Source organism: Neurospora crassa, linkage group IV (genome assembly GCF_000182925.2).
Source record: "Neurospora crassa OR74A linkage group IV, whole genome shotgun sequence".
Classification (NCBI taxonomy): Eukaryota; Fungi; Ascomycota; class Sordariomycetes; order Sordariales; family Sordariaceae; genus Neurospora; species Neurospora crassa.
Window position 1 is genome coordinate 2,400,232 of NC_026504.1, and position 27,760 is coordinate 2,427,991.

The 27,760-nt window shown below is 51.1% G+C and overlaps 7 protein-coding genes across 8 annotated transcripts; 5 read left to right on the forward strand and 2 right to left on the reverse strand.

The window, feature by feature from the left end:
• Window positions 1-155: 155 nt before the first annotated feature.
• NCU08324 (DNA-binding protein HGH1) lies at window positions 156-2,741 on the reverse strand. Its single transcript, XM_957444.2, has 4 exons — window positions 2,561-2,741; window positions 2,341-2,490; window positions 2,159-2,272; window positions 156-2,085 (listed from the first exon to the last, which is right to left on the reverse strand). The coding sequence occupies exons 1-4, from the start codon at window positions 2,579-2,581 to the stop codon at window positions 1,303-1,305; spliced, it is 1,068 nt and encodes a 355-aa protein (XP_962537.1). The 5' UTR covers window positions 2,582-2,741; the 3' UTR covers window positions 156-1,302.
• A 199-nt stretch (window positions 2,742-2,940) lies between these two features.
• NCU08323 (bystin) lies at window positions 2,941-5,168 on the forward strand. Its single transcript, XM_957443.3, has 6 exons — window positions 2,941-3,724; window positions 3,786-3,914; window positions 3,978-4,150; window positions 4,219-4,437; window positions 4,492-4,632; window positions 4,709-5,168. Exons 1-6 carry the CDS (start codon window positions 3,105-3,107, stop codon window positions 4,867-4,869), a joined length of 1,443 nt encoding a protein of 480 aa, XP_962536.3. The 5' UTR covers window positions 2,941-3,104; the 3' UTR covers window positions 4,870-5,168.
• Window positions 5,169-5,311: 143 nt separating this feature from the next.
• On the forward strand, window positions 5,312-7,105 carry NCU16789 (hypothetical protein; the record flags this gene model as incomplete). The annotated part of the gene is made up of 5 exons (XM_011396090.1): window positions 5,312-5,387; window positions 5,683-6,482; window positions 6,768-6,850; window positions 6,926-6,949; window positions 7,075-7,105. 5 exons carry the CDS (start codon window positions 5,312-5,314, stop codon window positions 7,103-7,105), a joined length of 1,014 nt encoding a protein of 337 aa, XP_011394392.1.
• Window positions 7,106-8,270: 1,165 nt separating this feature from the next.
• On the forward strand, window positions 8,271-10,254 carry NCU16790 (hypothetical protein). The gene is made up of 2 exons (XM_011396091.1): window positions 8,271-9,145; window positions 9,226-10,254. The coding sequence occupies exons 1-2, from the start codon at window positions 8,558-8,560 to the stop codon at window positions 9,865-9,867; spliced, it is 1,230 nt and encodes a 409-aa protein (XP_011394393.1). The 5' UTR covers window positions 8,271-8,557; the 3' UTR covers window positions 9,868-10,254.
• A 6,295-nt stretch (window positions 10,255-16,549) lies between these two features.
• Window positions 16,550-16,950, reverse strand: NCU08321 (hypothetical protein; the record flags this gene model as incomplete). Its single annotated transcript, XM_957441.1, has 2 exons — window positions 16,550-16,692; window positions 16,812-16,950. The coding sequence occupies 2 exons, from the start codon at window positions 16,948-16,950 to the stop codon at window positions 16,550-16,552; spliced, it is 282 nt and encodes a 93-aa protein (XP_962534.1).
• A 4,181-nt stretch (window positions 16,951-21,131) lies between these two features.
• On the forward strand, window positions 21,132-25,885 carry NCU08319. Of its 2 annotated transcripts, XM_011396006.1 has the most exons (4): window positions 21,132-21,682; window positions 22,735-23,511; window positions 23,598-24,938; window positions 25,003-25,863. In XM_011396006.1, exons 1-4 carry the CDS (start codon window positions 21,635-21,637, stop codon window positions 25,135-25,137), a joined length of 2,301 nt encoding a protein of 766 aa, XP_011394308.1. In that variant the 5' UTR covers window positions 21,132-21,634; the 3' UTR covers window positions 25,138-25,863. The 2 variants fall into 2 exon arrangements, with proteins under 2 accessions (XP_011394308.1, XP_011394309.1); XM_011396007.1 differs by lacking the exon at window positions 21,132-21,682 and having other exon boundaries at window positions 22,706-23,511; window positions 25,003-25,885.
• Window positions 25,886-26,612: 727 nt separating this feature from the next.
• Window positions 26,613-27,750, forward strand: NCU08318 (hypothetical protein; the record flags this gene model as incomplete). Its single annotated transcript, XM_957438.2, has 2 exons — window positions 26,613-27,047; window positions 27,170-27,750. The coding sequence occupies 2 exons, from the start codon at window positions 26,613-26,615 to the stop codon at window positions 27,473-27,475; spliced, it is 741 nt and encodes a 246-aa protein (XP_962531.1). The 3' UTR covers window positions 27,476-27,750.
• Between the last annotated feature and the right edge of the window lie 10 nt (window positions 27,751-27,760).

A 27,760-nucleotide genomic window follows, 5' to 3' on the forward strand; every position in this document is an offset into this window, starting at 1 on the left:
GTCTTCCCCGCGAATCGCAGGGAAAGAGACCACACGTGTGAGCACAACGCGCGGTGGTTCGCCTTTCCACCATTGGTTCGATGGATCCTTTAAGGTTCCGTAAGCCCCTGTCACAGCAGAATCCACCCACCCACTTGCCCACGCGAGCCACGCACTCGGTTATCCACCAAGACCAACGACCATTGTTGATCTGTGAGTGAGACGTCGAAACATGTTCTTTCAGAGCACGGAATCATCCGTGATTTCGCACACAACAGAAGACATGAGCGACATGTCTTTCATCTTCACCAAATCCTCGTTTAGGGCATGTGCTTTTCCATCAGTGGGGACTGGAGCAGTCCTCGCGTCAAGGCATCTCGCTTTGAGCTCCAAGGTTGGCCACCAGCTTGTCTTTATGCATGTTCGAGCAAGCACGGGGGCCGCGTGTGTGACTTTGAAGATAGGGAGACCCTTCAATTTCAGGCTTTCAGCACGTATCGTGTGATATGCATTGGCAAATCCGCAATGCTCGGCCAATCACAGCGCTGACTTCGACCACGGCATGGGCATATCAACTACGGATTATTCCTCTCGTTAACAACGACCCATTCTGGAGGTTGATAGACCTACGAAAACAACTCGCAGTACCGTGAAGTCTGAGATTCAGTCTGGTGTTGTGGTACAAACCGGTATAGACAATCCCGATGAATCTGGTGCTCAACCTGCGTATGCCAAGCTGATCTGACAACCCAAGTGCCCGGTGCGTCCCATGCCTCTGTATGTTGTGCGGCAAACATCATTCAGCGAGCCGTGCCGGTGTCAATAAACTTCCGGGACCATATCGTGAGCACGTATAGTTTTTGTGCCACTTCATTGGCTCTGTCATCCAAAACAAGCTTTCCAGTCCATCGCACAAGCTTTCCCTCCTTGACACACAAGCTTTCTGTTCTCTGCAGAAGCACTCTTCCAGTGCGTTGTTGGTGGGCTTGGATGACATCATGACACAGATCCGAAAGAAGGGCGTCTTCGTCGATACAAGCACAGGAAGATACCCAAGACCCTCAAGCTTTTGCCAAGGTTGACGGCGCTGGTGAATGCATAACAATACGGTGCAATGGTGACTGTGGGGAGCTCGACCCAAGGGACAAGTAAAGTCTTGGTAAGGCTGTGTGTGTGGCGGTGTAACAACTTTCAGCATCATAGTACCCAAAGTGCTTCCAGACGGTATGTAAATAACGTATGGGCATACCAATCTCGGGCTGTCGGTTTCGGGCAGGCGCTGATGGAGCGAAACCAGCTGCGTTTGGTTCATTCTCAAGATTTTTAAACCTCAACGATGTCGTCCTCTTCTTCTGCTGTCGCTGCTCCTCCCTCAATCTCTTCGCCCTCAGCTTCGTCTCTCATTAGTACATTTACTAACCGCTCGCAAGCATCCTGGACAGCTTCATCATTAACACGCAGGTGGGTTTCCCGAACAATGGGGTAAACACTGATGCTCCTCATCAAATCGCGGCCAGCTCTCGTTGTGGTGAGGAGAGTAAGAGTTTCTAGGTGTGTCAGGATGTTGCTGCTGTCGGGATCGCGCTGCTTGTCTGGAGGCAATAGCTGAAGATCGGTAAGCATTTCCAATGCCTCATCCTCGGGATAAACTTCGCCGCCCATGATAGGAAGTAAAATGTAGGGTAAGATATTGACGTCATCCTCATCCAAAAACGCCGGGTGCGAAGGAATGTCAAAAGCAGCGTTCTTGATAATGCTCGCCACTCCCTTTCGCCTGATATCGGACTTGTGTTCGGTAAAGACCTTGATCTTGTTGATTGGAATAACATCGTCGTAGTCCTGTCTGTTGACAAAGTAGTGCCGGATCTCTTCATGTTTCGAAAGGTCGGCAAAGACGTAGGAGAGGTAGTCGTAATCGGCGTGCTTGTTGTAAGTCCCGTCGGCGCCCTTGACGAAGAGGTCCATTAGTTGGTTAATGACCCTATCGTCGGACTTGAGCTTCTCTGGAGCGGGCTGTTTCCGGTCTAGAAGACTTTTGAGTCCATCCCACTTGGTCAAGTTTGCCAGCAACATAGCCATAAGATTGGCGTTAACCTCCTCGGGCTCCTATAGGAACGGGATCGAAGCGGTTAGTCCTTGCTGCGCACGCACCGTAGGAGCTCAGAATGGATACACATACGACAAGAAGCCCGAGGAGGATTCCAAGGAAGCGATCATCGGTCGCGACGTATTCCAGCACATCCTTCTCGGCAGTCAAGTTGATCAAGCATGTTAGGGCGTGCTCGGCGATTTTCTGCACATGGTACCGACGTCTTAGCTGAAGCTGCTTGGGCGCAAACAAGACAAGTCTGTTGGGCCTACCGGGTGGTCGCGGATCAAGAACTTGAGATGCTTGATGGGGGTGAGCTCGTCGGTCTTGAAGAGGGCGGGCTGAGACGCTGAGAAGGGCACCAGGTTCTCTGTCGCGAGAAGGCGGATGTTGGCGTTCGGCGAGGCAATGAAGCCCACGAGCTTCAGGCGATTATAGCGATTAGTTGTCTGTCCACTGACATTGACACTGCACTGGTTCTGGCAGAATTACCTCTTCAAGTTCGGTCGGCATGTTATCAATGGTAGCTGGATGTATGGTTGTATTGGACTTGCTATAAGCTCGTAACCGTGGCGAGCGAGGCTATGATGTCGCGACTTCCCTTGCTCTTATTCATGCAGTGGGCCAAGCTGCAAAAACTGTAAACACAGGGAACAAAATTCCAGGAATTTGCAACCGAAGAGGGGCACAGTGACGAAAATGCGGGGCAATAAAATGTTTATCGCTGCTCCGCCGGGCGCGTCCAAGCTAGACGATAAGCGATAAGAGGTATTGTACCGCTTATCATTTTCACCGCCCTGGCATCAGAAAATAAAGTGTGCCCACACAGCAAAGAAGTGACCAACCACAAGCGTAGCGCAAGCCTTTCAAGTGCCCAGACTTCTCCACGGCGGGAACAAATTGTCCAAGGGTCGCCGAAAAAAATATCCCCAATTGCCGTGTGCAGCCAAGTCGACATCGCAAAGAGAGGGGACAACCAGGAGAGCTCCGTATCATCAACTCTTCCCCCGATTGCACAACCCTACCGCCATTCAAGATGCCCAAGACAACAGCGGCGACGTCGAAGAGGCGCCACAACCCCCTCGAGGCCGACCTCGTTTCTACCGGCGTCCTTAAGAACAACTCCGGCAAAAAGAGCAAGAACACTCGCGCCGCCAACGACGAAGATGAGCAAAAGTATGTCGACGCCAAGGCTTCGCGCAACATTTTGGCTATGAGCCGTAGCCTCATCGAGGAGGAGGAGAACCTCCGGACAACACAAAACGCAGCCTCCGGATCTGCTCCTTCGGCGTTCGAGTTCGATCCATCGAGATTCGACCGCAACGATGACGAAGACGACAAGTTTGAGAACGACGAGGCCTGGGGCGAGGAAGAGGAGGAGGAGGTAGAGGAAATCGAAGTCGACGCCACCGATCTCGAGACATTCAACCAGTTTATCACACCCACAATGAACGAGGACCCGCTCCTAACACACGGATGGGATGGAAAGCCAGAAGGGGCAGAAGAGCAGGGTCAGAGCGTGAACCTGGCGGACCTTATTCTTGCCAAGATCGCAGAGAAGGAAGCCGGCGGCCCCCAAGGCGGGTACCGCGACGAGCCTGGCCCAATTGATGAGGATTACGAGATCCCCCCAAAGGTGATGGAAGTGTTTGAGAAGTAGGCTGGCCGTTATTTCTGTTACCCTCTTGGCAGACTACTGACAGACTCCTTCTCGCAGAATTGGCATGATTCTTTCTCGCTACAAATCTGGGCCGCTTCCCAAGCCTTTCAAGGTCCTTCCTCAGATCCCCCACTGGGAGGACATCTTGCCCATTACACAACCCGAGTCCTGGACTCCCAATGCCTGGTATGGTTGCTTCTTCCTGTTTTCGGGAGCCAGAGAAACGCTGCTGACATTTGCGATTGTTAGCTACGCGGCCACCAGGATATTTGCGTCCGCCAAGGAGGCTGTTCTTCAACGGTTTATGGAGATGGTGATCTTAGAACGCGTCCGCGAGGACATTCACGAGACCAAGAAGCTCAATGTCCATCTTTTCAACTCCCTAAAAAAGGCCCTCTACAAGCCTGGTGGTTTCTTCAAAGGTGTGTTATTTACTGCCTACGCTTAGTCAGGTTTGCTCAAAAGGGACAACCCAGCTAACCGTTGGCAGGCTTCTTGTTTCCTTTGGCGGCTTCCGGAACGTGCTCGCTGCGTGAGGCGCAGATCGTAGCCGGTGTTTTGACCCGGGTCACCATTCCGGCTGTTCATTCCGGTATGGCCATTAAGGGCTTGTGCGAAATTTCTTCTGCGCAGGCTTCTCAGCGCCTCGACTGCGTTAGCGCTACGAATTTCCTCCTCAAGACTCTGATTGAGAAACGTCACGCCTTGCGTAAGTCCAATTCCTAGCGTGCCAATGATTGTATTCTCTGACTTTGTAATACAGCCTTCCAAGCGCTCGATGCCCTCGTCTTCCACTTTCTTCGGTATCCCGCTTTCGCCACCGGCGGGCATATGGCACCCAACGCTTTACCAGTCATCTTCCATCAGTGCATGCTCTCATTTGCACAGAGATACAAGACGAACAGTGAGTTTGCTTCTTCCGTCGCTGTTTCACTATGCGTCCCTATTATTTTTGAGTACTAACCGCGGTCTTTGTGTAGTTACTGAGGACCAGCGAGAGGCTCTCCTGGATCTTCTCCTAACTCACGGCCATGACAAGATTTCGCCCGAGATCAGGCGAGAACTTCTCGCAGGTCGCGGAGGTGGTGTCCCTGTCGCGCAACCCGGATTTGATGGCGATGACACGATGCTGGACGCTTGAAGAAACATCGGTGATCCGGTAATGACTTATAGACGATGAACCCTTGGTATGCAACGAGGACATGTGGCTCATTTTTACCTGGTACGCGCATAGAGATGGGAGTCGTGTTGTTTAGTGACCTTGGTGGCTTGGGGCAGTCCTTAGACATTGACCCCTTTGATAATACTATGTCACGCCTCGACAGTGGCTACTACTCATCACGCCGCTTGAAGAGGAAGTGGTCATGCCAAGTCAGTCACCATGTACTACCCTTTGTATCTTAGTGGTGCTGACCAACCAGCAACATAATTGTTGACGACCTGTAATGCTTTAGTGCACGAAATTATAAATTCAAGATACCCGGTACAGCAACAGGAATTGTCGAGGAGCCTTGGAATAATCATTTTCAGTTATGTGAAGGAAGCTGCCTTTTGACTTCTTTGTTGCGTCAATCTGGCTTGGAATGCCCTTCTCCCATTTTTCCAAGTCCAAGGCAACCGCGATCCTCTGCCACGTTGTCGGAATCCTGAGAGAACAGTGTAAAGGGAAAGAAGGCAATGTAGCTCTCGCCTACTTCGATATCTCGTGTATCTGATGGCATCATCCCGTATTAGGTGCTTTTACCATACGAGTTTCTAGTGTTCTCTTCCTAACACCCGGTCAACCCGAACATTCTAAGCACTCCGCCCCTCTCGTTTCCCTATTTATTCTTGAGATTGCTTTCTTACCCCGAGACACCAAGTTCTACTCAGTATTTCCGCAAGATCAGGATTTTCGGCGCTGCTTTCTGGCGTTTCGCCTAAGAATCCCGACACCACCTCAACCTCAATATAGTACTTTCCCCCGTTGGGCAGATAAACAGCGATTACATCAATACAGCAGCACAACAAGGCATTGCCCAACCTTCGGAACCCATCGGTCGGGTGGCCACACTTTCAAGGCGGTTCAATTCACTTGCGATGAGCCTCTCGTCGTCGCCTTGGTATCAAGGCGAGAAACGGAGGAGAAGCTCTTTACCTAGCCTCGGTGGCGCAGTGTTGGATGGGTCGTTGAGCAGGGTGCCATCGATCAGCGGCGCATCGGTTCGTAACTCCAAAGACAATTCTCTTCGAGGGGTGTACGACCTTGACCCCCCTCGGCCACCCAAAGAAGGATATGAATGGGTTTGGTATCCGGAGGGGTACTGGGCCGAGCGCAAGTTTCGACCGATTGATTTCGCTGCAGCCAGTAGCAGAACCCCTGAGGCCAAAGTTTGGAAATGGAGAAGACGGTCTAGGAAGACTGGAAGCGGAAGCCACGACAATGACGCGTCTAGAGCTTCACCAAAGACGAACCAACCACAACAGCAACTATCGACGTCAAACAATACGCCTACCTCCCCACATAGCCCCTTTCGTACCGAGGAGGCTCATATCCTTGCTTTACAAAGCCCAGGTGTACATCTATTGACCAGCACCAGCCTTGTGGAAAGCGAGTGGCTCGCACCAAAACACAGCTTCCAAACTCCTAGGTCATTAGATCTATCACTACCTGCTGAAGTCAGCCCAGATATCCCTCCCGAATCCCGAGAGACTTTTGGGTTTCTCTCCAAGACAGGAATCAGCGCAATGTCTGTCTTTCAGAAAACAAAGGACGTAGGTTTCCAAGAGCCAATTATACAATCAGATGTATGCTGACGTTGATCGAACGTGATAGAAAGCAAAGAAATATTCTGGATCAGGACCAGCAAGTGAACGACGCTCCGACCCTGTGATATATTCATCGAATGATGGCTCTATCACGCATAGCAGGGGAAACAGTGATGAGCAGGAGATGAAACGGACTCCGGAAAAGGAAGAAAGCCGAAGGGCTTCTAGACTGAGTTACATTAGGTTTCCGAGGCGCGCATGGTCTGAAAGAAGATCCTTCCACTCAACAAGCGGCGGAACAGCAGCGGTGACAGAATCAGTAAGCCCTGCAAGCAGCAACTCATCTACACTGGGGCCAAGGATCGCGTTCTCAGGTGTGATCACTGGCACAACCCTGCTCGCTGTTATGGATGGGATCTGACTCTTGTCTAGTCATACCACCTCTGCAGACTACCAGCCAATATCCAGGAGGGGTAAGTAACTTAAGCATCGTAGAGATGCGCTTTCTTATTGATAAGGCATTTCGTGCCTTGTTTGCTATCAAACCTTTGGCTACGCACCTTACAGACTCGGACATATGCTTACGACGAGATTACAGGAGGCTACACGAATCCACACACCCCCGCTGAAAGAGGACACAGCTGATGGACGACCGCGCGGATATTTCTTCAATGTCTCAATACCGATCGGTGCAGATAATACCGAGTCGTCTGCTTCAAGCAAGGAAACTAACTTCTCAGGCACTACGATGCCTATGTCGTTGCCACCCACGCCGTTGCGCCATCCGCAGGAGAGAACTGAAGAGGAGCAAGGGGGATACCGAGGTCCTCGTAGGGGTGAGTTTTCACCACCACCAACGCCCGGCTTATCTGGGTTATCACCAACGCCCGGGGCATCCTCATTGCCAACAACACCCGGAACGACCGATAAGAAGAGAAGAGAATGGTGGGACGCTCCGACAAGATCGGCTGAAGCCAGACGAGCAGAGCGGACAAAACGCTTGGCCAATGAAAGAAGTCGTGGTGATGGAGAAGGTGGGCGCCTGCGCAAGAAGGGACAGTTCACGTTTGACGTCCCTGAACATTTACCAAATAGCCCAATGTGTCCGGCCAACCCAAAACACAAGTCCAAAGGGAAGGGTGTCTGTGTGGTGAGTGCCAGTCTTTCTCTGCGAGCTTACGTAGTTCAAATCCGCATGAATGGTCTTTTCATAATCGCCGTGTTTAATCTGCCGGCGCCATGAAAGAAATACTAAGTGTGATGTACCAGTATCACGGTCGGAGAAAAAGTGCCAGTTTGTCCGATGATGCTTACGATAGCCGAGATACAGCGAGCGAGTCGGTAAGTCCAGATACCAAGAACAGCCCCGAATTCGCTGCAAGGTATTGAGCTGCGAGAGGGAAGTCGGTAGAAAGATCGAACGAGAACGGGCATTGATGCGAAAACAGGGAGAGAGGAAGGAGAGGGACCGAGGGATATCCGCAAATGACCGCGCGTGATATGCGGCATCAGATTGTCATGTGACAAATCTTCACCTGTTTCGTAAGTCGTGACAGATCATTTACAAAGTATGAACTTGAGGTTGCGAGAAGGCCTAGAAGATACCCCTAGGTAATTGGAACCTATCCCACTCGTGTCACTTGTTGCTTCAACTATTACCCCTTTATTGAGCCCCTCGTCTGTCAACAAGTGAAAGGGTTAGGGTCTTGAGTTTTCACGGTTTCATTGCAACCTTGGACCAGGTTGTGCCGATAAGATAAGATTGAAGTGGAGCGCGCCGCGTCCAGTCCGAGACCTACACCTAGGGACCACCAGCCGGTCAAGTGAATCCATCACCTAAGCTTAGTACATGCATTCCGGAATCGTCAAACTGTTTTGGGCATCCTCGAGCTATTCTTCGCCAAGCTGCGCTCTTTGCATCGCCTCTTTGTGACCCTCGACTTCAGCCCCCCAATTGAACACCCGCTACATCTCTTAGCGATCGGGTCAAGCGCGTCATCCCTACCTCGAGGTCATCGACCAATCCACCCGCACGGCCTACCATTACATAGTCGGCTAAGCGTCCCAGCGTGAATCCCAAGATGGCGTCAGTCGATCACGATCCTCTATTGCTCCTGCGGGGGTCAATCGCATCCAGCAGTGCCATCATCCCGACAACATCCGCCGATACCTCTTCCGACAGCAGCACCGAAGTGCCGCTCTCCCAGGCCACTCACCTTCTGTTCACCCACCCAGCCCGTGTCGCCATCCCCATCGATGCGCCGACGCGCTTTGTCTCCAACGGCAGCCCTGTCGACCTACGCAGTATCTATTTTGCGTGGTTGAACCATGAAGTCGCCATTCCCGAGTATAACGCTTCCGCTACCAAGCTCAACGAGGAACTGGGCGGTGCCGGCGCGGTCCACAAGTTCGCCTTCGTCGAGCGTCTTGAGCTGATCGCCTGGCTGGAAGGTGGAAGTGAAGAGAGCGAATACATCAAGCCGCTGGCAGGCGAAACAGGTGGGGCTTCCGCGACTGGAGCTGCCAGCACGGCAGCCGCTTCCAAGGCCGCTCCTACTGTTTCCGCGAGATCTGGTCGTGGGACACTAGACCCTAGGCTGGCCCAGATTTACAACGGCGAACGGCGCATGGGGGATCGGAACAGTGTGCTCAGGGGAATCAAGCCCACGGTGAGTGATTGAACCTCTTGATAGAGAAGTGGATGGTGATTCGCAAATCGCAGTGCAACTAACTCGGGTGTTGCAACCAGGACTTCTCACACGTTCGCAAGCTCGCGCAAGCCTTCATGTCGAAGAAGCCCGGGCCTACAGCCATCACGAACAACCCTGCTCTGGCCATCAACCAGAAGCCCGCGCGACGACCTGATCCCATCATTCTCCTTTCGCCCTCCGCCTCTTCACTTCTCCGCATGTCCAACATCCGAGACTTCCTTGAGAACGGAAGGTACACGCTGCCAGATCACAACGCTTCCATTTCGGTGCTGCACGTATCGCGCATGATGAAAGACATCGATCCTAACCGGCCCATGCGATTCATTCTCGTCGAAGGCCCGGAGCAGTTCAAGCCCGAATACTGGAACCGCGTGGTGGCTGTCTTTACAACCGGCCAGGCGTGGCAGTTCAAGAACTACCGCTGGAGCCAACCAACAGACCTGTTCCGCCATGTTCTAGGTATCTATGTCGGCTGGCGGGGCGAGCAGCCACCTGAAAGTGTGCGATCGTTCGGTCATCGGGTTCTGGCTACCTCCGTTGACAAGGTGCGCGATCCGGCGGCGGCGGGCGCAGAAAACCGCTGGCGTGACCGGGAGGTGGTGGAGAGCATTTGGAAGGCTATTGAGGGGAACATGCGTTCTAAGGGCTGGCGCAAGGATGCTGCCCCGACGTCGATATAAATACAACAGTCGTAATCTTTCGTCGGGCGTGGAGGTGGAGGACAGGAGAGGTATTCCGCAATTTGGGCCCACAAACATCGCGGTATGTTACGGATACGCTGCCCTCCGGATGATGGCCTCTTCCCTCCTGATATGCTCTGCCCCTCCAAATTTCATAGATTAAAGCGTGTGCCGCGTTGTATATGGTCTTCCTATCGTGTGTTTTATTAGATTGATAGGACATTATTTAGGCGTTCAAGTGGCGTTTTCGAGAGGGTTTCGAGACGTTCTTGTCTCTGGAGAAGAGAGGAAATTGGCGGGCCTATGCGGAGTTACAGTTAGGAAATTTTGATCAAGAGACACCCATTCTGCTAGCTTTTGTTGACTTTTCAAAGCTCCAATCTTCGTACATATACAGACACGCGCTTGGACGAGCAAGCGAAGCAAAATTACACGCCATCAGAAACGGCGGAGCCAGCACATCACCTCGTCTTTATCATAACTTGAGTCACGCTTGGTGGTGTAAGTATACGACAAGTATACGGACATCCTGAGTTCTTAATTCACATTCGCCTTCTAGGTACGCTGTTTTCCCTCACCGCCTTATTCACGCGCAATACCATCCATAGTGTTCATGGTTTCTTCCTATGTCCTACCGCACTCCCCATTAGTCCACGCCCTAAAATTCCTGCCACCAAACATCCAATGTCTTCCATCGGATCTCTGTGCTAAGCTTGTCGACTTCGTTCAAGACACTGGTCAGCAGTGCTTCTACTACGTACGTTCACAAGTTCAAGTGGTGAATCCATCAATCACGATTGGTATACTATTGCGCGAGATGCCTTTAATTGCATCAAAACGACCATCTAATCCGCTGAATAGTACTTCGTATATTAAACCTTTGGGAAGTGGAATGTAGTCGTGCCGCCCACTAATCCACGTTTACGGCCGAGACAAGTGAAGTGCAGTTTGAGAGATGGGCATTACATGCCGCTAACTGTAGTATGCTCCCTTGACAAGTGGTTACAATCCCTTGTACACGTCAGCCCGCCCTTTGGTTCTCCTCCTTTTGTTTATCGCGGCAGTCGCACGTGAGTGGTTCTGTCAAAGGCTCAGCAGTTGCTTGCCCGCCTGACTGAAACACTCATTCTCCTCTGACTTTGAAAAGATTTCTAATCATAATCACCGCTGTGTTCTGTTCGGTCAATTTTCCATCATTCCGCTCTATAGTGCAACCGGTCGTCCAGTGTTGTTCAACTTGTCTGTCAATCAACAGCGAAAACGGTCTTGTCGAGTCTCATGTGTCTCGTGGAATAATCCGCACGCTGTATACTGTACGATGATATACCTCCCTCTGTCCTTTGTTTTGTACTGGCCCATTGGCTGAATTGCGCGTCATCGGCTGTCTCCCACAATGACCTTTGATGACACCGAAGTGCCCTGTTTTGTCGTTTCTTGTCTTGTCTTACTGGTTCGTGTCATGGTAGGGTTAGGCTAGATGAATGTGTGCGTGCTCAAGTACGACACCATCATTGTACTACTCGAAAACATGTGGTTTTGATTCATGGCTTTCTGACAGGCAGCAAAGAAGGAGGGTTCTGAAGGGGTTGTTGGGTCTAGATGAGTCCATAGTAGTAAACTCACGAGCTATTCCACCACCTTCTACGCCTCTCAAACTTTCTGCGGGTTTCTACATCTACTGAAACATCAGAAAGAGTTCCTTAGTCATCGCGATCCAAATGAAATTCCATGTTCCACTGCCCAATATGGCCTGAGGTTTGTACCTCTAGGTGGCTCACCGTTGTGGCTTTCCAGGTCAGAAATAATCAACAGCTTGCTGGATTTAGCAAAACTGGTATTGGGGTTTGACAAAGCGGTCGACATTACAATATCCTCTTGGATGATGAATTGTTCGATCAGCACATATCCTGACACCTGTTCAAACAGCGTCAAAGGATGCTTACCGCCTCTAACTTGCTTCAACCTTAATCCTCACCGAAGATTCTTTCCTCACCGCAATCCAAAACGTCCCTTCCTCACCGTAACCGAACCGAGAAGAGACACAGAGCGAGACCGACGTCACCCACCTAGCGAGGTCCCACCCAAGCGTCAAATAAGTGGAGATAGTAGTGGTACTCCCAACTGAATCAATGGAGATGGTTCATAAGTATTTCGTTCCATTTCGTACTTGCATCCCGGCTTTGCAGACACCCGTCCCAATACATACCTACCTAGTCATCGCCGTCTCACGACTCGCGCGAGTTACAAGAGACAGAGAGAATGATATCTGCCCCTTTCACCGAAAATCCAGCCCTGTTCAGGGGTATTTTCCAATGTGTGTATTCCGGGATCAGAGACTGAGTGCCTCCGTCCGTTTTGTAGTATGGAATCTCGATCGCAGACGGCAGGTGAGTAGAGGTACCTACCTGACACCTGTCCAGATAAAGGAGAAGACGAAGAAGAAGAAAAGAAAAGAAGGAGAAAAAGAAGCAAGACTAGAACAAGTGACAGGAAATTAAAGAGGGCAGGGGCATACCTACGACTTTGACTTACCCTGCTAGATATCGTAGTGTAGGTAGGTAGGTATACGAACAACGTTGACTTCGCTTCCATCTTTCTGTTCAGTTCTGTTTTGTTCCGTTTATAGGTTGTTTGGTTTCGGTTCAGACCTACCTGCATGTAAAATTCCCTAGTAACTTCAATCAATGATCAAGTTACACCAAGATGAATGGCTACCTGCACAGATTCACTGACTGCCTCTACGTAGGTACTGGATTACCGACCATCGCTCTCTCTACCCGCCCCTGCAGCGGGCGGCAACCCCCCAACCGTGTCAGTCGGTAGCGGTTGGTTGCTTGCCGGTCGTATGATGTTCGTGTGGCCTTCAAGGATAAAGCCCCATGGCGCCTGGGAGGTGTCATGCTACTAGGCAGGCCTGTCAATTAGTTGTATGAATACAGTCCGAAGAAAGCAAGATCTACTATCTAAAGGTACACTCTGTTCTTGTGGGAGCTGAAGGGTGTAAATGTCAGTACGAACAAGGCAGTTGGTATGTACCTGATGGTGGCGTTTGAAACATTACGTCAAGAGAAAAGAAAAAAAGAAAAAACAAAAAAAAGCAAAAAAAAAAAAGAGAAGAAAGAAAAAGAAAAAGAAAAGGAAAAGACCATGGATGCCAACGTGGAAAGGGGGAGATCTCGGCTCCCCGCGACTCTTTGATTAACCTATCTGCTTGTAAGTTTGATTACATATGTTCAATGCTTATAGTACCTTCGCATGACATAGGTCACCAGCACGTATTAATGGTGTTGGTGTTGTTACTAGCTGCTTTCGTTACGCCGCTCCTGTGACAGGAGGAGGCTGGGGTGATTACCTACGATGGTACAAGGTAATTATCCAAGTGGGCACTGGCTGACTGTTCATGAAAACATCGTCCGTCCGTCCCTCCGTCAAATATCGGTTGGTAGTGGTTCATACATAGGCACCTGGACTGTCAGTGCAGATGTCGTGGGTTATCGACGCCCGTCTTCCGTATTAGTTGCATTGCAGTCAAGTCTTAGCCTACGGGTAGTGAGTCTTGTGCATGATTCATTTAAGTGTCTCTTATAGGAGAGATTGGCGTGATAGCAACAATCGTTATATCCGAGTTTCTGGTCATGCCTGTGGTCATTGTCGGCACTGGACAAAGATACCTCTACTGTATTCAAGGGGAGAAATGTTCAAGGGTAGTTGAAAATACCGAGGCCATTACGACCTCTTCCTTTATAGCGTACGTCCAGAGACATCAATTACATTCCGATTGATCACGACACTTTTGGTTTTGGAGGTCATCAGCTCAGAGCATTCTTGACCAGATGACCCAGAAGAGATGGGGGTGGGAAGATAGGCGAAGGAGATCAGTTAGCCACATACAATAAATTTACAAATGTCAGTGTGTTCAGTCATTGGTCTGAGCAATGACTTTCTGATCTCTTCCCGTCCATCTACTCTTCAAGCGTGAAGAGTAACGGTCAGGGTCCGAGGATAGCAAGTGTGATATCTGTCGAAGTATTGGGCTGAGCTTCGTAAACACTTCATCTTGACCAGTCAGGTTCCTTACCGATCATATCCCCTCTCTACTCTCTGCCCACGTTTCTCATACGGGTTTTGGTGAAGCACAACATGGCCAAGCAACGCAGCCCAAGCCATCCTCAGTAAGACCCCTGACTTATCATCTGTCGGTTGGCGGCCTATTCTTGCCTGGTTGGCTTAAAGGATAAATTGGGACAAGGCATGGCATGAACCTGGACACTGCCACGCGACAAGGGAATTCCCGACCCTAATTAAGGCCATATAATTGATCCCAGTTCGTAACGTTGTTGGCTTGCTGCTTACTTCATTTCACACCTTCTTCTTTGCTTTCTTTTTCTCCTTTTTTGGACCCTGTTTTATTATTTTAACGTTTTATTTACTTGTTTTGTAAACTTTTCAACGGTTTCTTCTGTTCTTCATTTATCACTGTTCCTTGTTTTTTTTTTGTTTACTTGTTGGGGGGATATCCGGATCCTCTCGGCTTCGGGATCGGCCGGCGTGCTCGGCCTTCCCATTACATTACTATGTATATCTTCACCAACTACACCACGCATACTTTCTTCGCGTGTCCAGGCACCAGCCTGTCTCCGGATTCGCCGCATTTGTGCTTGATCCCACAACTTCCGAGGAACCGGGAAGTTGAAAGAGAAACACTGTCAGTTGAATCTTGGATAAGACACTGAATGTCGACGGTTGTGAAAGGCAAGATAAAAGTGTTGCGCTGAGTTTTCCATCCCAATACAACCGGCGGGCCTTGGCACGTGGTTGAAGGTGACCGCAGTAACGGCCTATCGACTGTTTAAATGCTACACGACCGAGCATTCACGAGGAGAGACCGGGAGACCGGTTCACCGGTAGTCGGTGGACTTACACCGCTCCTAACTGCGTGACGCACCACTGTCTCTGGACACTGTCTATCTTTTCGGCAAAGATCGCCGGGAGCGTTATTGGAAAGCGAGTCATCGCCGTCCATGCATGGAGACTTGTCGAGAAGGCGAGATAACGCCGTCTTTCCTGACGGGACGAAGTGCAATCTGCCTGAATCGCCTTGATTGCAGAAAGGATTGTCCCGAAACGGCGCAACTTCTTTTTGGACGGTCAATGAATCAGGGCAGTGGATCCATCTCGTTCGACACACGGGCGAAGCAGGCAGGCCGAACCTGCCTGATTACCATGAAACGAGATATGACCCGTCACATCTTTTCTTGGTCATTTCTGACTTGTTGTGCTCAGCCAAAGCCTCAGCTGTGCATCACATCTGCGCCGAGTCTGAAACCCAATAGATGAACATTCAGTAGCCATGGCACAAGCCGCGCCGCGCCACTATCTTGAATAAAAGGGGAGGCGTACCATAGTATCAGTAAGTTTTCGGATTTCTCTTCACGGCTGGCTGAAGTTCAATGACTTGATAGCCATGACTAGGTTACACATCCTATCAGTAGAAGAGTGGAGGTGTAAGCACTAGAGGTAATGATAAAACATCATGATCGCTGTCTGTAGTCTGAAGCCAACCGTGCCTCTTGCGCCAACCAACTGGACGAGCTATTCAGACCAGACCTGTTCGTATCAATGACCGCTTCTGTCGCCAAGTAGACAGTATACTGTCATAGGTTCAACCCAAACCAGGCTACCGTAGCCTCCTTGCGCGTTGAATTAGACCCGAGGAGGTTCTCGCTTGCTTGCCTAGCCCAGCCATCCCACGTGTAGCGGTAGCACCCGAAGTTCTGGAATCGTCAAGAACACGCCACCCCGCCACGTGCGATGCAGAAAAAAAAAAAAAAAAGGAAGGGCGAGATGGTGGGAAGGGAAGCAAAATTTTGTTTCAGGTCCGAGGAAGTCGGGAATCGGAAGCGCCGTTTGAACTTTAGAATTTTTTTTTGGAAAAAATATTTTTTTTCTTACAGCCGAGACTCGTACATACGTAGCTGAGGTTTGCTTGGATGATTTCCTTGCCAAGACCCACTGCAGAATAGACAACTCGGTTCGTCGGCTTGTATAGTGTACTACTGGATCGCAGGCGAATCGTCGGACTTTTCACCGGCCCAACATTTTGAAACGGCTAGCCAGCGAATCCGAGGCTATGAGGTTGGTTCTCGCAGCGGTCCGTTTGCGCAAACATCGCGAACCTGGGAGAGCCCAGAAGAAAAAAAAAAAAAACGGCGTGGCGATGCCGGTCTATCACATCACGGCCAGCCAGTGATCAACATCCCGAGTTCGCGATACCGAGTGTCGCGGGCGTACGGTGGTCTTGAGCGGCATTCGGCTTCTCTCATTGTGTCCGCAAGTGTAGCAGGGCTACCAACACCATTGAGTCCGGGTACGCGTCCAGGCTTTTCGATTGCAGTTTCTGTCCCAGGTGGTTGCTTGCAAAGGTCCGTGCTACATATAGCGTGGTTACAGTTGCATTTTGCCCTCAGGGGGTGGCAAGTTTCCCACCAATCCGTCAAAGATATGTACACCCATCGAAGGTTGAACCGCATGATGATTTTTGTGTGTTACCAAGACCAAAAGACTATGTATATGGTACACGTGTGGACTTGTCCGGAAGGCCAAGACGGATAGGGACGTATGTAATAGTGGAAGCGGACACCAACAGTCATGTGACGTGCTGTTTCACGGAGCCGGCACGCTTTCAGGGTCGGAGGCTCGCGGGATTGAGGCTGGGATTCGGAGCAAGCACTCCATCCGGTTCCACGTGGTCGTATGTCAACTGCCCCTTTTGAGCGGCAGCTTGCCATGTGCCCGATCGTTTCGGAAGGCCTCTGTTCGTCTCATCTGTTCAGTTTTCCATCCGATCTGGACTGGATAGAGGGATCGTCCCGAGCGCTGTCAACTCACAATGAGCGACAGGGCTCCAACGTCCCCTGTCAAAGTTTACACTACATAGTACATACCGCGTCCGAGAACGGCCATGGCTTCTTGTCGCCCTGGCAAATCGGGTGCAATCTTCACATGTGGGGCCATGGAAAATGGTTGAGCTTCTAGAAACAGAGCAAGAATGGCCACAGCCAGGGACGGCGGCAGCAATGGCATGGCATGGCAGGGTGGACAGAAATGGAATGGATGGCAGGTTGGTCGACCCATGGGCCCGCAACGGGCAAGTTTCTCTTGACATCACCCCCGCGGCAGCACCAGGCCCGGCAGCACCCAATCGTATGTAGTGAGATAGGCCAAATTGCGCAAAACTGTGATTATTAATCTTTTTGTGGCCGACTCACGACAATGCAATGCTCGCTCACCTGCGCAACTGTTTTGGCGGTGTTCTTGAGGATCACCAGAGTCAGTCCCTTCATGTTGGCAACGCAGGAAAAGGGAAGAGGCTCGTCAATAGATTCGCTAACGGTGGGTACCTAGGTACTCATCATATGGGCCGGCTGAGATGTGGCAGAAAGCGGTGCGAAGAGGCCGGGCAGCAGAGAAATGGCACGCCAAAATTGTGAGACTGCCCAACCTCCAAGTTTGTGGAGCCAGAAGCAGACTTCTTGGTCCTTTCCCATTTGAGAGCTACCTGAGAAAAAAAGGGAAACCCCTGTCTACCGTTGGATGTTTTGAAATCTTTCTCTTCCTGGGCGGGTTAATTATAGTTTTGACCCTGAACATGGGATCCTCTTTACCGCCCGAGGTCTTGAGCAGTTGTTGGGTTCTCTTGTTCGTCACGTCGGTATTTACCTTGCCGCCAAATCGCAAATACCGCTGATACGAGACAGCACCACAAGGTAGAGTATCCCGATCTTAACAGCAGTGATATAGCTCCCGCCATCTCTCCACACCGATGATACGATCAAAGTAAATCAAAACCCTTTTTTTTTCTTTGACGGTGACCCCGCTTCTCCTAATACCACCTCGTTACCTGTGTCGCGGACAGATTGCACCCGCCCGCACTCATCCACGTGCGTATTGAGCAGAGATAAGCACATGCAGTACAAGATCGCAATGAATCCGGTAACATGCTTCGAACCATTGGGCAATTAGAATGAAAGCTACGTTTGTGTTGGGTATGTACACCAAACCGCCAGACGCGTAGGTAGTCGGACTGAAACTTGGAATCTTGCAGCACATTGCATGGCGAGGTTCATGCCGCATAATGGTCCTAGAGGGAATCAAAGTAGGTTATTGGCGGCAAGGAGAGATACCATTTCATGCTGTACTTTTCTTAGCACGCTTGGCCGGCTGCATAACCTGTGCCCAGCCCCTGTTTACCGCACCAATGTGTTGTCTTTGTTGTTGCAGAAGGCACTGCAAATGGTCATTGGCTGCCAGAGTTTGAGGCGTCTTGTTTTCGGGATGATTCCCACGTGCTGTGAGCACTTTTCCACGTGAGTTTCAGCGCCATGCAGTGTGGTGTGTGTGAGATCAACCTTTTCCAAGTTCGGTTGACAGCATGCTTCTGCACACGTGGAGGCGCTGCCGCCGTCCAGCCTTTTCCGACGGCCTACCTACTACATACGCAGACATCATCCAAAACCATACCTTGTCCAGACTCACGTCGCACAATATAGATCAAAAAGGAAAAAAGACCAACAGGCGAAGGACGTGATACTCTCCAGTAAGATGGGCCCAGACAGTTTTTTCAGAAGGGGTGAGAAAAACAGACGTTCTTTTCGTTCTGACGGTATCGATGGCGCAAGCCCTTTCCCCACCCACCGTTTGTTCAACTGATCTGAGCGGGAATTGACGCGATTGAAGCAAATCAAAGTAGAGGCATGTGGCTTGCTAAACTGGGATGTGCCTTGCACCCAGCTCAAAACCATCGACAAATTCATGATTACGACATTACAGAATTTCGCAGAGCCCACAAATTTTGCGCAGGGTTCACTGCTGGCACAGGTTTGCTTGCCCTCTACAAGTACACTACATAATACACTACTGCGTGCTATGCAGCATGTATTACACTTATAGTACGCTGTAGCCACTCTCTTATCTGGTTCCATTGGCACACCGTTTCCACCATGGCACTCCGTTATCATTGTCGTTTTTCCAGCGAAGAGACGTGTGTGAGATATGTTAATGCGAAACGTGAGCTGAGTGGTCCCTTAAAGGTTGATCGTAGTCCTGTGGTTTACGTAAGTGGTCACATAATAGATGAGATCTGACATTGCCGGGCGGTTTTCATCGAATCATTTGCCCGTTTTCTCGCGAGATCAGTAACGAAAGCAAGGCGTCAATCAATGCTGTTAAGACATCACGTTTCGTGTGAAGCAACGAGCAACTGATATCCTATCGCCGGCGCGTACGTTGCGTTATGGGCTCGTGCGAGAATTTACCCATGCGACTGGGCCAGCGATGCATGCTGAGGTATAGCGCATAGGCGACAACACAATCACAAAGTGTAACAATGAAAAACCAACACGGCGGAAACATTGTGGCGGGCGGGATGACAGTCATTGATTGAGTGAGTGGCATTTCAAGTCATGAAATGGGACGTTCCAGTCGCTTTTCCAACGAAGAAGGCCTTTGGGAAGTGAGGAACGGGCTAAGGATGCCGAGGAGAAAATGAGGTACGGTTGCCCATTGGACTTGGGCGTGCAATTATTAGTGGATCAGTTCTCGGCGTGCTCCGTATATTGCACAGTACCAACTACTAGTTCCTGCAAGACCTCTCATCTGAAGCAGCAGCACACATGGCGTGGTTTGCAAAAGATCCCTGAAGCCACGCGCAGATCTTGCACCCTGTAACGAACGTCCTGAAGATTTCGCCAGTTCCCCAATCAGATTTTTTTTTACCACAAACGCTTCGTGTTGCAAGGCTCACCACTCATCAGCATTCAGGGAAAATCCCATCGTCGCAATGCTGACCGCCGTTTTTCGGCTCGGGAAAGATCTGTGTGTTTCTTGCCAATCTCTCCGTACCCAGCCTTTCCCGGCTTCACTCATGGAGGAAGCTGTGCAGATGTTCGGTCTGTGTCCAACCTCAATGCACCCATATCTGACTGTTGCAAGGGGCCGCTACCGATCGCATTCAAGGGTATCGATCATGCAGACGGAAGACAAAATTCAGGTACCTATCTCCATCCTGCCCGCGCCAGCTGTCTCTCTTGGCGCCCAATCCAAAGTCGCCTGCCTTTTGTTGCTTTCATCACAACTTCACGAATATTGATTGTATCCAAAAACGGACTGGGCGAGTGAAATGAGCACGAGCTTATATCGGGGTGTGGTAAAGTTGATGGAGTAGTTGAAAGAAAAAACGGGAAAAAATAACTTGGTATACTTGGGTTTTGGCGTGCTGGCTGTAGAAAAGTACAGCAGCCCGGCAACATGGGGAGGCATGGAAGTACATAGTATGACGATCCCATCTCCCACAGTCTATTCTCCGAGTCTCCGGTCCGGTCCACGGTTCTTACGACACCAAGCGCATGGTTATCTTGCAAGCGAGCAGGGACTCTGTGTGGATTTTACGGAGCCAAATATGCAGTAGCGTCGACATACTGCAGTGGGAAAGAAACTCACCACCAAAAGAGTACAGACGAGACTCCATCCCACTTGACTGCGTGCCAGTGTCTGCGTCGCATCGCCGTTTGAGATTGCCGAGACAGACAACATCAAATGGGCAGGCAAAAGCAGTAACTCGAAAAGGACGGTGATGGTTTGGCAACGAACCGAAGACATACCGCTTGAATCTTGAGACACGTGCAGTTCTGTAACAGGGTAGTTTGGCCAGTTTGGTTTCCATAAAAAAAGACACCATCAGACGAGAAGAGAGTCGCGGTGACCCTTTGGCATCTCGGCTGCATACCTTACCTTGCAGCCATGCCATTGCCACGCGACACGATCCGCCAATGCGGAAGCCGCAAACTGGACCATAAACAGATGGGACGGAAGACGGGCGGCTTCATTTCCAAAATTGCCATCTTTGCTTGGTTTCTGTCATCATGACGCTGAGTTCCTGTAGTAAATATTTACCATTACGATCCTTTCTAGTGTATGTACTAGGGATTGAGCAGAAACGTTTGACCACTTTCTCGCTGTTACCTTCTCATTGTGTGTGTGCAGCAAACCCCGGTGTACTTTGTACTTGCCCCCCCCCCCCCCCCCCCCCTCAATTGCGGCCGACATGACGCCTGCGTCGACCTGCGTTGACAAAGTTGCCGTTGCTGTAATAGCAACCTCACAATCGTAACACCCGGTCACATCCATCTCGACATTGCACATTAGTTTGCAATCCCTCGGCTTCACACAAGGCTCTTATTGCTCCAGGGCGATTTTCCTACTTTATTGTTTTAAGAAAAAATCTACACCTCGCTGCCTTGCAATCTTCCATGGGGAAGACGGAGAAAGAAAAGCGTCCTTGCGTAACCAAGCCCGGCCAACTCATCACCCATCGCACGCCATTTCGCTCCGCGGTTATTTTGCGCAGGCCTTCTATTTTCAGAAAGCCCCAGACCGCGACGACGGACGTTCCGACCTTATTTTTTTCAACCGCAAGCTGCTGAGTGTGATTTTCCGTGACAGGAGCTCAGATTCCGCCGCCTGCTTCCCTCACCCAAGGGGTTCGCTCATCACAACACCGAAGCAGCGGGTGCGCCTGTCTCTTAGCTGATCGGTGCGGTCGTGCAGGGTGCCTCAGACTCCTTCTGTCGCCGTCGTCCTTTCACGCAAACTTTTGGGTGTCCTCGCGTGTGGTTCTGGGCCTTCATACACGGTTCGCTCGCACAATAGCAGACGCAGGCTGCGGCGAGATTTCGTCCAACGGTAAGTGACAGGCGAGACAGGTTCAGAGATGTCACACGAGGGCGTGGTCCATCAGTTTGGGGGAATTGGCGGAAAGGTAGGTGTGTTCCTCAACCGTTGCTTCCTGTATCTTTGTTTTTTTCTTTCTTTTTTCAGGTCATATTTCTTCCCCCGGCTCTTTGTCAGGCCCGCAAGCTGGCTGGGAGCCTGGGGTTTATGCCGTGCTCACTTGGTGGTGGCATCCACGATCCACCTGAATTTCACAATGGTCCCGTCCATCAGCCGTCTTGATACCACGGCGTCCCTACCTTACCCTCTCACCGATCATCTCCCTCAGTCGCTCTTCCCTGGAGGGGCCTTTTTTATATTTTTGTATCTTTTATTTGTTTATTTATTTCATATTTTCCCCCCCTCTTTGGTTTATTGTTTGGGAGGGTGTGGCTTTTTTTGGGAGAAGCTCAGGCTGGGATCACTGCCCTTGTCCTGTAAGAATGACGGGCATGCCCCTGGTCCATCGTGAGCTCCTGGCAAGCCCAAGGCCCGCTGGCATCCTAGCTTGGGTGCTGGCTTGCGAGCAAGTGGTGTGCAAGAGTGGGTGTGTCGCAGGTTGAGAAGAGAGAGAGAGAGAAAGAGAGCCTCCACTCGGGGCCACTTTGGTTTCTAGCTGCTGCTAGCGCAGTGCTCGTGGCCTCGTCGTGCCTTGTCGATGGAATTGCCTTTTCGGAGGAGAGTCTCCTTCTTTGTGTGTCCAGTCCCAGTGCCCCCTTGTCACTCCCGCCCACCGTACCCGACACTGGACTAGGTGCGCCGGCCTTGCGCCAGTCTGCACCAGGACCGGTCCACTGAACCCACCCCGTCTGCACTCGCAGCCTGCTGCAGTCTGCACTCGCTCTGCAGCGCTGCACCCACCGTACCTGCTCCACATCGCATACGCCCCACTGAAGATGCCCTGGCTGGTTCGGTGCTTCCAGTAGCATTCGAGCCCGGCATCCGTCCCATTGAGCAGCAAGCACTGGACAGACAGCCAGCTCTGACCAGTCGGCTGCCGTGGCCGACCATCCCTCTTTTATTTGAACCGACGCTTGCCCATCCCCGACCAGGCACGCCCACTCTTCTGTTACATCTACAAACTAACCCGCTCGCTGTTAGATGGCCGCAGGCTCGTCGTCGTCCCGCTCAACCAACTCTGATTCTTCCTCACCAGTAGTCGCATTGCAAGCAGGCCACCGAAGCACAGGTAGCACCGTCAACAGCAGTAAATCCAGGAGTGCCAGCTCCAGCATCAGCACTATTAGCAGTAGCGCAAACACCGGCAGCGCACCAGCAACAGGAACCTCGGGAACCGCTTCAAATACCCCCTCCTCCCACTCCTCCTCCTCCTCCTCCTCCTCCTCCACCACCGTCTCCGCTCTCGCCGGCAACACAATCGCAAAGGCCAAGTCGAATTCTGTCCGCGATCCCGTTGCCAAGCCCCCATACCCGGCGGTTTCAGGCTCCCAAACCCGACAGCAGGCGCACTCGCACTTGAGCTCACTGTCTGTTAGCTCCCAGCGCACTGGTGGCATTTTCGCACTTGCCGCCGCCGCCCTTGACAAAACCTTGGCCGGTTTAGGAGAGCCTAGAATCCGGTCACGTCAATCAAACGGTCGTCTTTCCGCCGGCCCCGAGTCCCCCGTTGGCGGTCCTCTGCTGCCCGGCCCGGACAAGTCCTCCCGCTCCAGGTCCGCTTCCAGGTCTTCCCCCGAGGACGAAAGGTACTTGGCCTCCTCGCTAGTGCCCCGGGATCCCAATCCCCCTTCCCAGCCGTACAGCGAAACCGATCCGAACAGACCTCTGCCCGTACGCGTCAGCCGCGTTGACAACAAGATGCACCAAACTTCCTCGAGACTGTTGCGCATGACGGATGACGATCGCCCGTTCACAAAGGTTAGCATGATGAGCAAGCAAACGAGGTCCATGAGACACTTGCTTTGCACCACTGAAATAGTCTGCCGCTAACTCCACATGCGCAGGATTTCAAAGATCTCTTTTCAACGTTGATCGTCTCTCTTCTTCCCCTCTCCGCCCATCGTGTTCGCCTGACCAAGGTAGAACACACCTTCCTGTCTGAGGATGCCATCAATAACTTGGGCTCCCTCAAATTCTCGCAGTCCAACCGCATGCCGGACCCTAAGGATCCTTCGCGCATCGTGACCACTACGACCACAACAACCTTCTCAATGGCCAAGGACATGGCCCGTTCGATATGTCAAAGATTCCTCGAGGCCAGGTTTATCGAGTCTGCGGATGGCAGATACCAACAGGTATACAGCATGAAGGGGTCCGTATGGCAGCTGACACCCAAGGGAATCTCCATTTTGGATCGCTTCTGCTCCAGAAACGGCATTCAACAGAAGCAAGTCGCCGAGCTCATTGGAAATTCGTTGCCTCAGATCGTCATTTTGGAGCGCAATCCTCAAACTGACAAGGTGCTTACCGACCGCGCACTGATTGAAGTCATCTTCCGCCGGTTTATTGGACCCAATGGCTTCAACATCAAGCAGAGCGTGAGCTCGGCGGACTCGGATTCTCTGAGTGACTACAGGGATGGTCTGACGGGTGTCAAGATGGCTGCGGAACGCAAAGTGAACGGCAGGACCTACCGAGACACATTCACTGGAAAGGCTGCAACGGACTGGTTGATGGACTGTTCGACCGCAGTCGACCGCAGGGAAACAATCGAAATCGCCTCCCTTTTTGTCGAGTATGAGCTCATGGAGGCCGTTCAGCAAGACAAGGCCCACATGCAACAAAACCCCGGCCACCACCTATTTCAACCCACCAAGCACGCCATCTACCAGGTTACACCCAAGGGCAAGGACCTTGTCAATGGAGCGTTGGTTCGCGGACGGCCTTCTGAAAGTGATGGCCATTCTGCGTCCCGCTCTGTTGGCATCGCGCGTGATTCCAATACCCAGCGCCTAGACAAGATCCTCAACGAGAATTCGTTGCGTCTGCTCTTCCGCGAGAACCTCCGTGAGACCCACTGCGAGGAGAATCTTGCCTTCTACTTGGATACCGACGAATTTGTCCGTCAATGCAGAGCAGCGATCGACCTTGCGCAAAGAAGCCCCAACAGCGCGGCTTCCTTGGATGGAATCAAGGAGATCATGGCTCAGGCCTACGGCATCTACAATGCCTTCTTGGCCCCTGGTTCTCCATGCGAACTCAACATTGACCACCAGTTGCGTAACAACCTCGCGACACGTATGACCAAGGCGGTGGGCCAGGACGTCACCATGATTGATACGCTTCGAGAAGTCATGGCGCTTTTTGAAGATGCTCAGAATGCTGTCTTCAAGTTGATGGCGAGCGTAAGTTGAATTCAAAACATAACAGAAAGGGGATTATCGGAATCATCAGCTAACAGAGACACAGGATTCGGTCCCCAAATTCCTTCGCAATCCGAAGTACGAGCAGACGCTCAGGAACTACGACTTTGATTCGATTACGCCCGTTCATGGCCAGGGACGCATGGTGGAGCGCAGCCAGAGCAGGTCGAACCGCACGTGAAGTCTACACGCGTGTGTGGCCGAGAATAGGTAGGGGACGAGAGACTATCGACCCTGACCCAAGTCTTGGAATAAAAACCCGATTTCGAACACGTTCAGCATCTTCTCTAAAATATGGGGAGCAGGCTTCTTGTCCTTGTGCATAAGGGAGTCTAGGACTCCCGTGTTACTTCACTTGTCCTGGTGGCTAAATATCTACTAATTTTGTTACCATCTTTCCGGTTCACTTACTCTTCTTTGGAGATATTCGGCGTTCAAAGGATAACACGCGACATAGATGGGGGGGAGCTGGTCACCTGCATATAGTCTCCATTTACTTTGTCATCTTGGGGAAGGTTTACGAACTGGTCAAGGGGGGTTTCTGACAGCATAGGGAAGGTGGGCAAGGAAACGGACGGTTTGTCAAGGGAAAGGGAAGGGGTGATCAATTGCATTAAGTTCGATGGCACCATTGTCCTTGGGGGCTGCACAATATTGTTCAGGCCAGGTGATAATCTACCCATTACTCTATAGAGGGCTTCCATACTGGGAAGATCCGTGTATCAATCAGTCTGCGTGCAGAAGAAAGCTGGCAGGGCCAGCTTAAGAAAGAGAAGGTATGAAGGCAGAGGCCAACAAGACTTGTTTGTGTTGGTTGGGGGGAATGAAGGACCGACAGTGTGTGGAAAGGCTCACTGACGGTGCTCTGTCCCATACCTTGGACTCGCAAAATTAGAATCAGTTCAACAGTCTACCAAATACACAGTTCAATACTGATTTGTTTGTTAGCTCGAAACCTCGGGTCAACTTCCCAAGGCGTTTTCATGCTGTAATAATGATCTATTCAAAGTGAAATGTACCGTATTGGATCTTGTTCATGCCTTTTGGATCCATACCCGACTATTCATTGAGTTCTTGTATAGTTTTGGACAATTCGGAAAACATCTCATCCAGTGGTGTGCTACACCTAGATACCAAACCAACAAAACAGTCAGCACTATATTGTAGGTTTAGTTTGGAATTTGTAATTCAATAGTCAGGAATGTGCTGCGGTGATCAGTCGTCATGGGAGGTGGCCGTGGAATGAATTGTGGGGGAGTCTCTCTCGCGCACATTCTTGAGGCATCGTGAGTGGTAGTCGTAGCAACATCACAACAAACATTGGGATCTGAATTCAAGCGCTGCTTTGTTTACATCTTGAGTTTGTATCCCTGGGGTGATTGATACACTCATCAAAGTCCATAAAGATGCGAGACCTCTGCTCACTTGGAGGAGGCTAGCCCATCATCATCCAGCTTACTCCAACCTCAGTCATTCTCTAAACACATTCTTTCCAGTCACTCATTAGTTCACCTTTGGTGTCACTCACTTCATCCACACGACATAATCTTCCTTTCCCTGAGAAGACTCGTGGCTCTTTCCCAACAAGACATCACAGACATCCCGTCCTTCAGCCATCGCTATCACACCTTCATTTAATCTCACCACCTAGTCAAAATGCAGCTCACCACGCTCGTCGTCACTTCTCTCGCCGCAGGCTCCGCCTCCGCCTTCCACTGGGGGACCAGCGCCCCTCCCGCGGGCTTTGGTGCTGCCGCCGCCGCTACCGACGCTGTCGCTCCTGCTCCTGCTGGTTTTTCCAGTCCTCCTTCTGGTCCCCCTTCTCCCGGTGCTCCTGGAGCCAGACGTCCAGTCCAGGCTGATATGGAGGAGGAAGATGCCGCCGTCACTGCCACTGCCGAATATGAACCTGATTGTGAAGAAGATGAAGAGTCTGTCGGTGAGGGCGAGGACAACGACGCCGTTGTCGCCTCGAGCACCACCATCTTCTGCCCTACGCCTACCAGCTTTATTTGGAATGGAGCTCCTGTCGCGGTGACAGCTCCAACTGTTCTCACCCTTCCGTGCACTACCGATGCTGCGGGTGCTACTGTAAGCTTTTTTCTTTCTCTTTTTTTCAGTCTCTTTCCAATTGTTTTCATTTCTACAGTCGATATCCACACCACAGCCAAGGTAGATTGATACAAATACTAACCGCAAGAAACAAAAAAAAGGCCGCTCCCTTCCACCCCCCTCCCGCTCGTCCTCCCCACGGTCCTCACGGCCCTTGGTCCGCCTGGGGTTCCGCCGCCCCGGCCCCGAACTCGTTCTCTACGGCTTGCGACTCGTTCGTCACCCAGACTGCCGTCGCCACGGCTACCACTACAGAGATGGTTATCCCTGTTACTCATGCCGAGCCAACTTGGACCAAGGCTCCTGCTCAACCTAGTGTTGTGATGGCTGGTGCCGCACGTGGTTACCCTGCCGCTGCCGCTGTGTTGGCTGTGGTTCTTGGTATGGTTGGAGTTTTTGGCTTTTGAGAACACGATCTGGATAAGTTTCTTTTGTTTGCTTTTCCTGGGTCATGATGTATGGATGAATGGACTGTCACAGACAATTGGTAAGCGCTGATGGTGTAACTTGACATCTATCTAACTGCCTTTGAGATGATCGTGCTATCTTGGGGATTTCGCTTCTCTCTCTTTTTTTCTTTTTTTTTTCTTTGCTAGGGTTTTGCTTTCTTGTTTAGATTTGTATTTTGAGAGTAGTTTCGTCCCATTCTCGTGCTGTGATACTTTGCATTTAGAGTACTTTTTGAGACAATG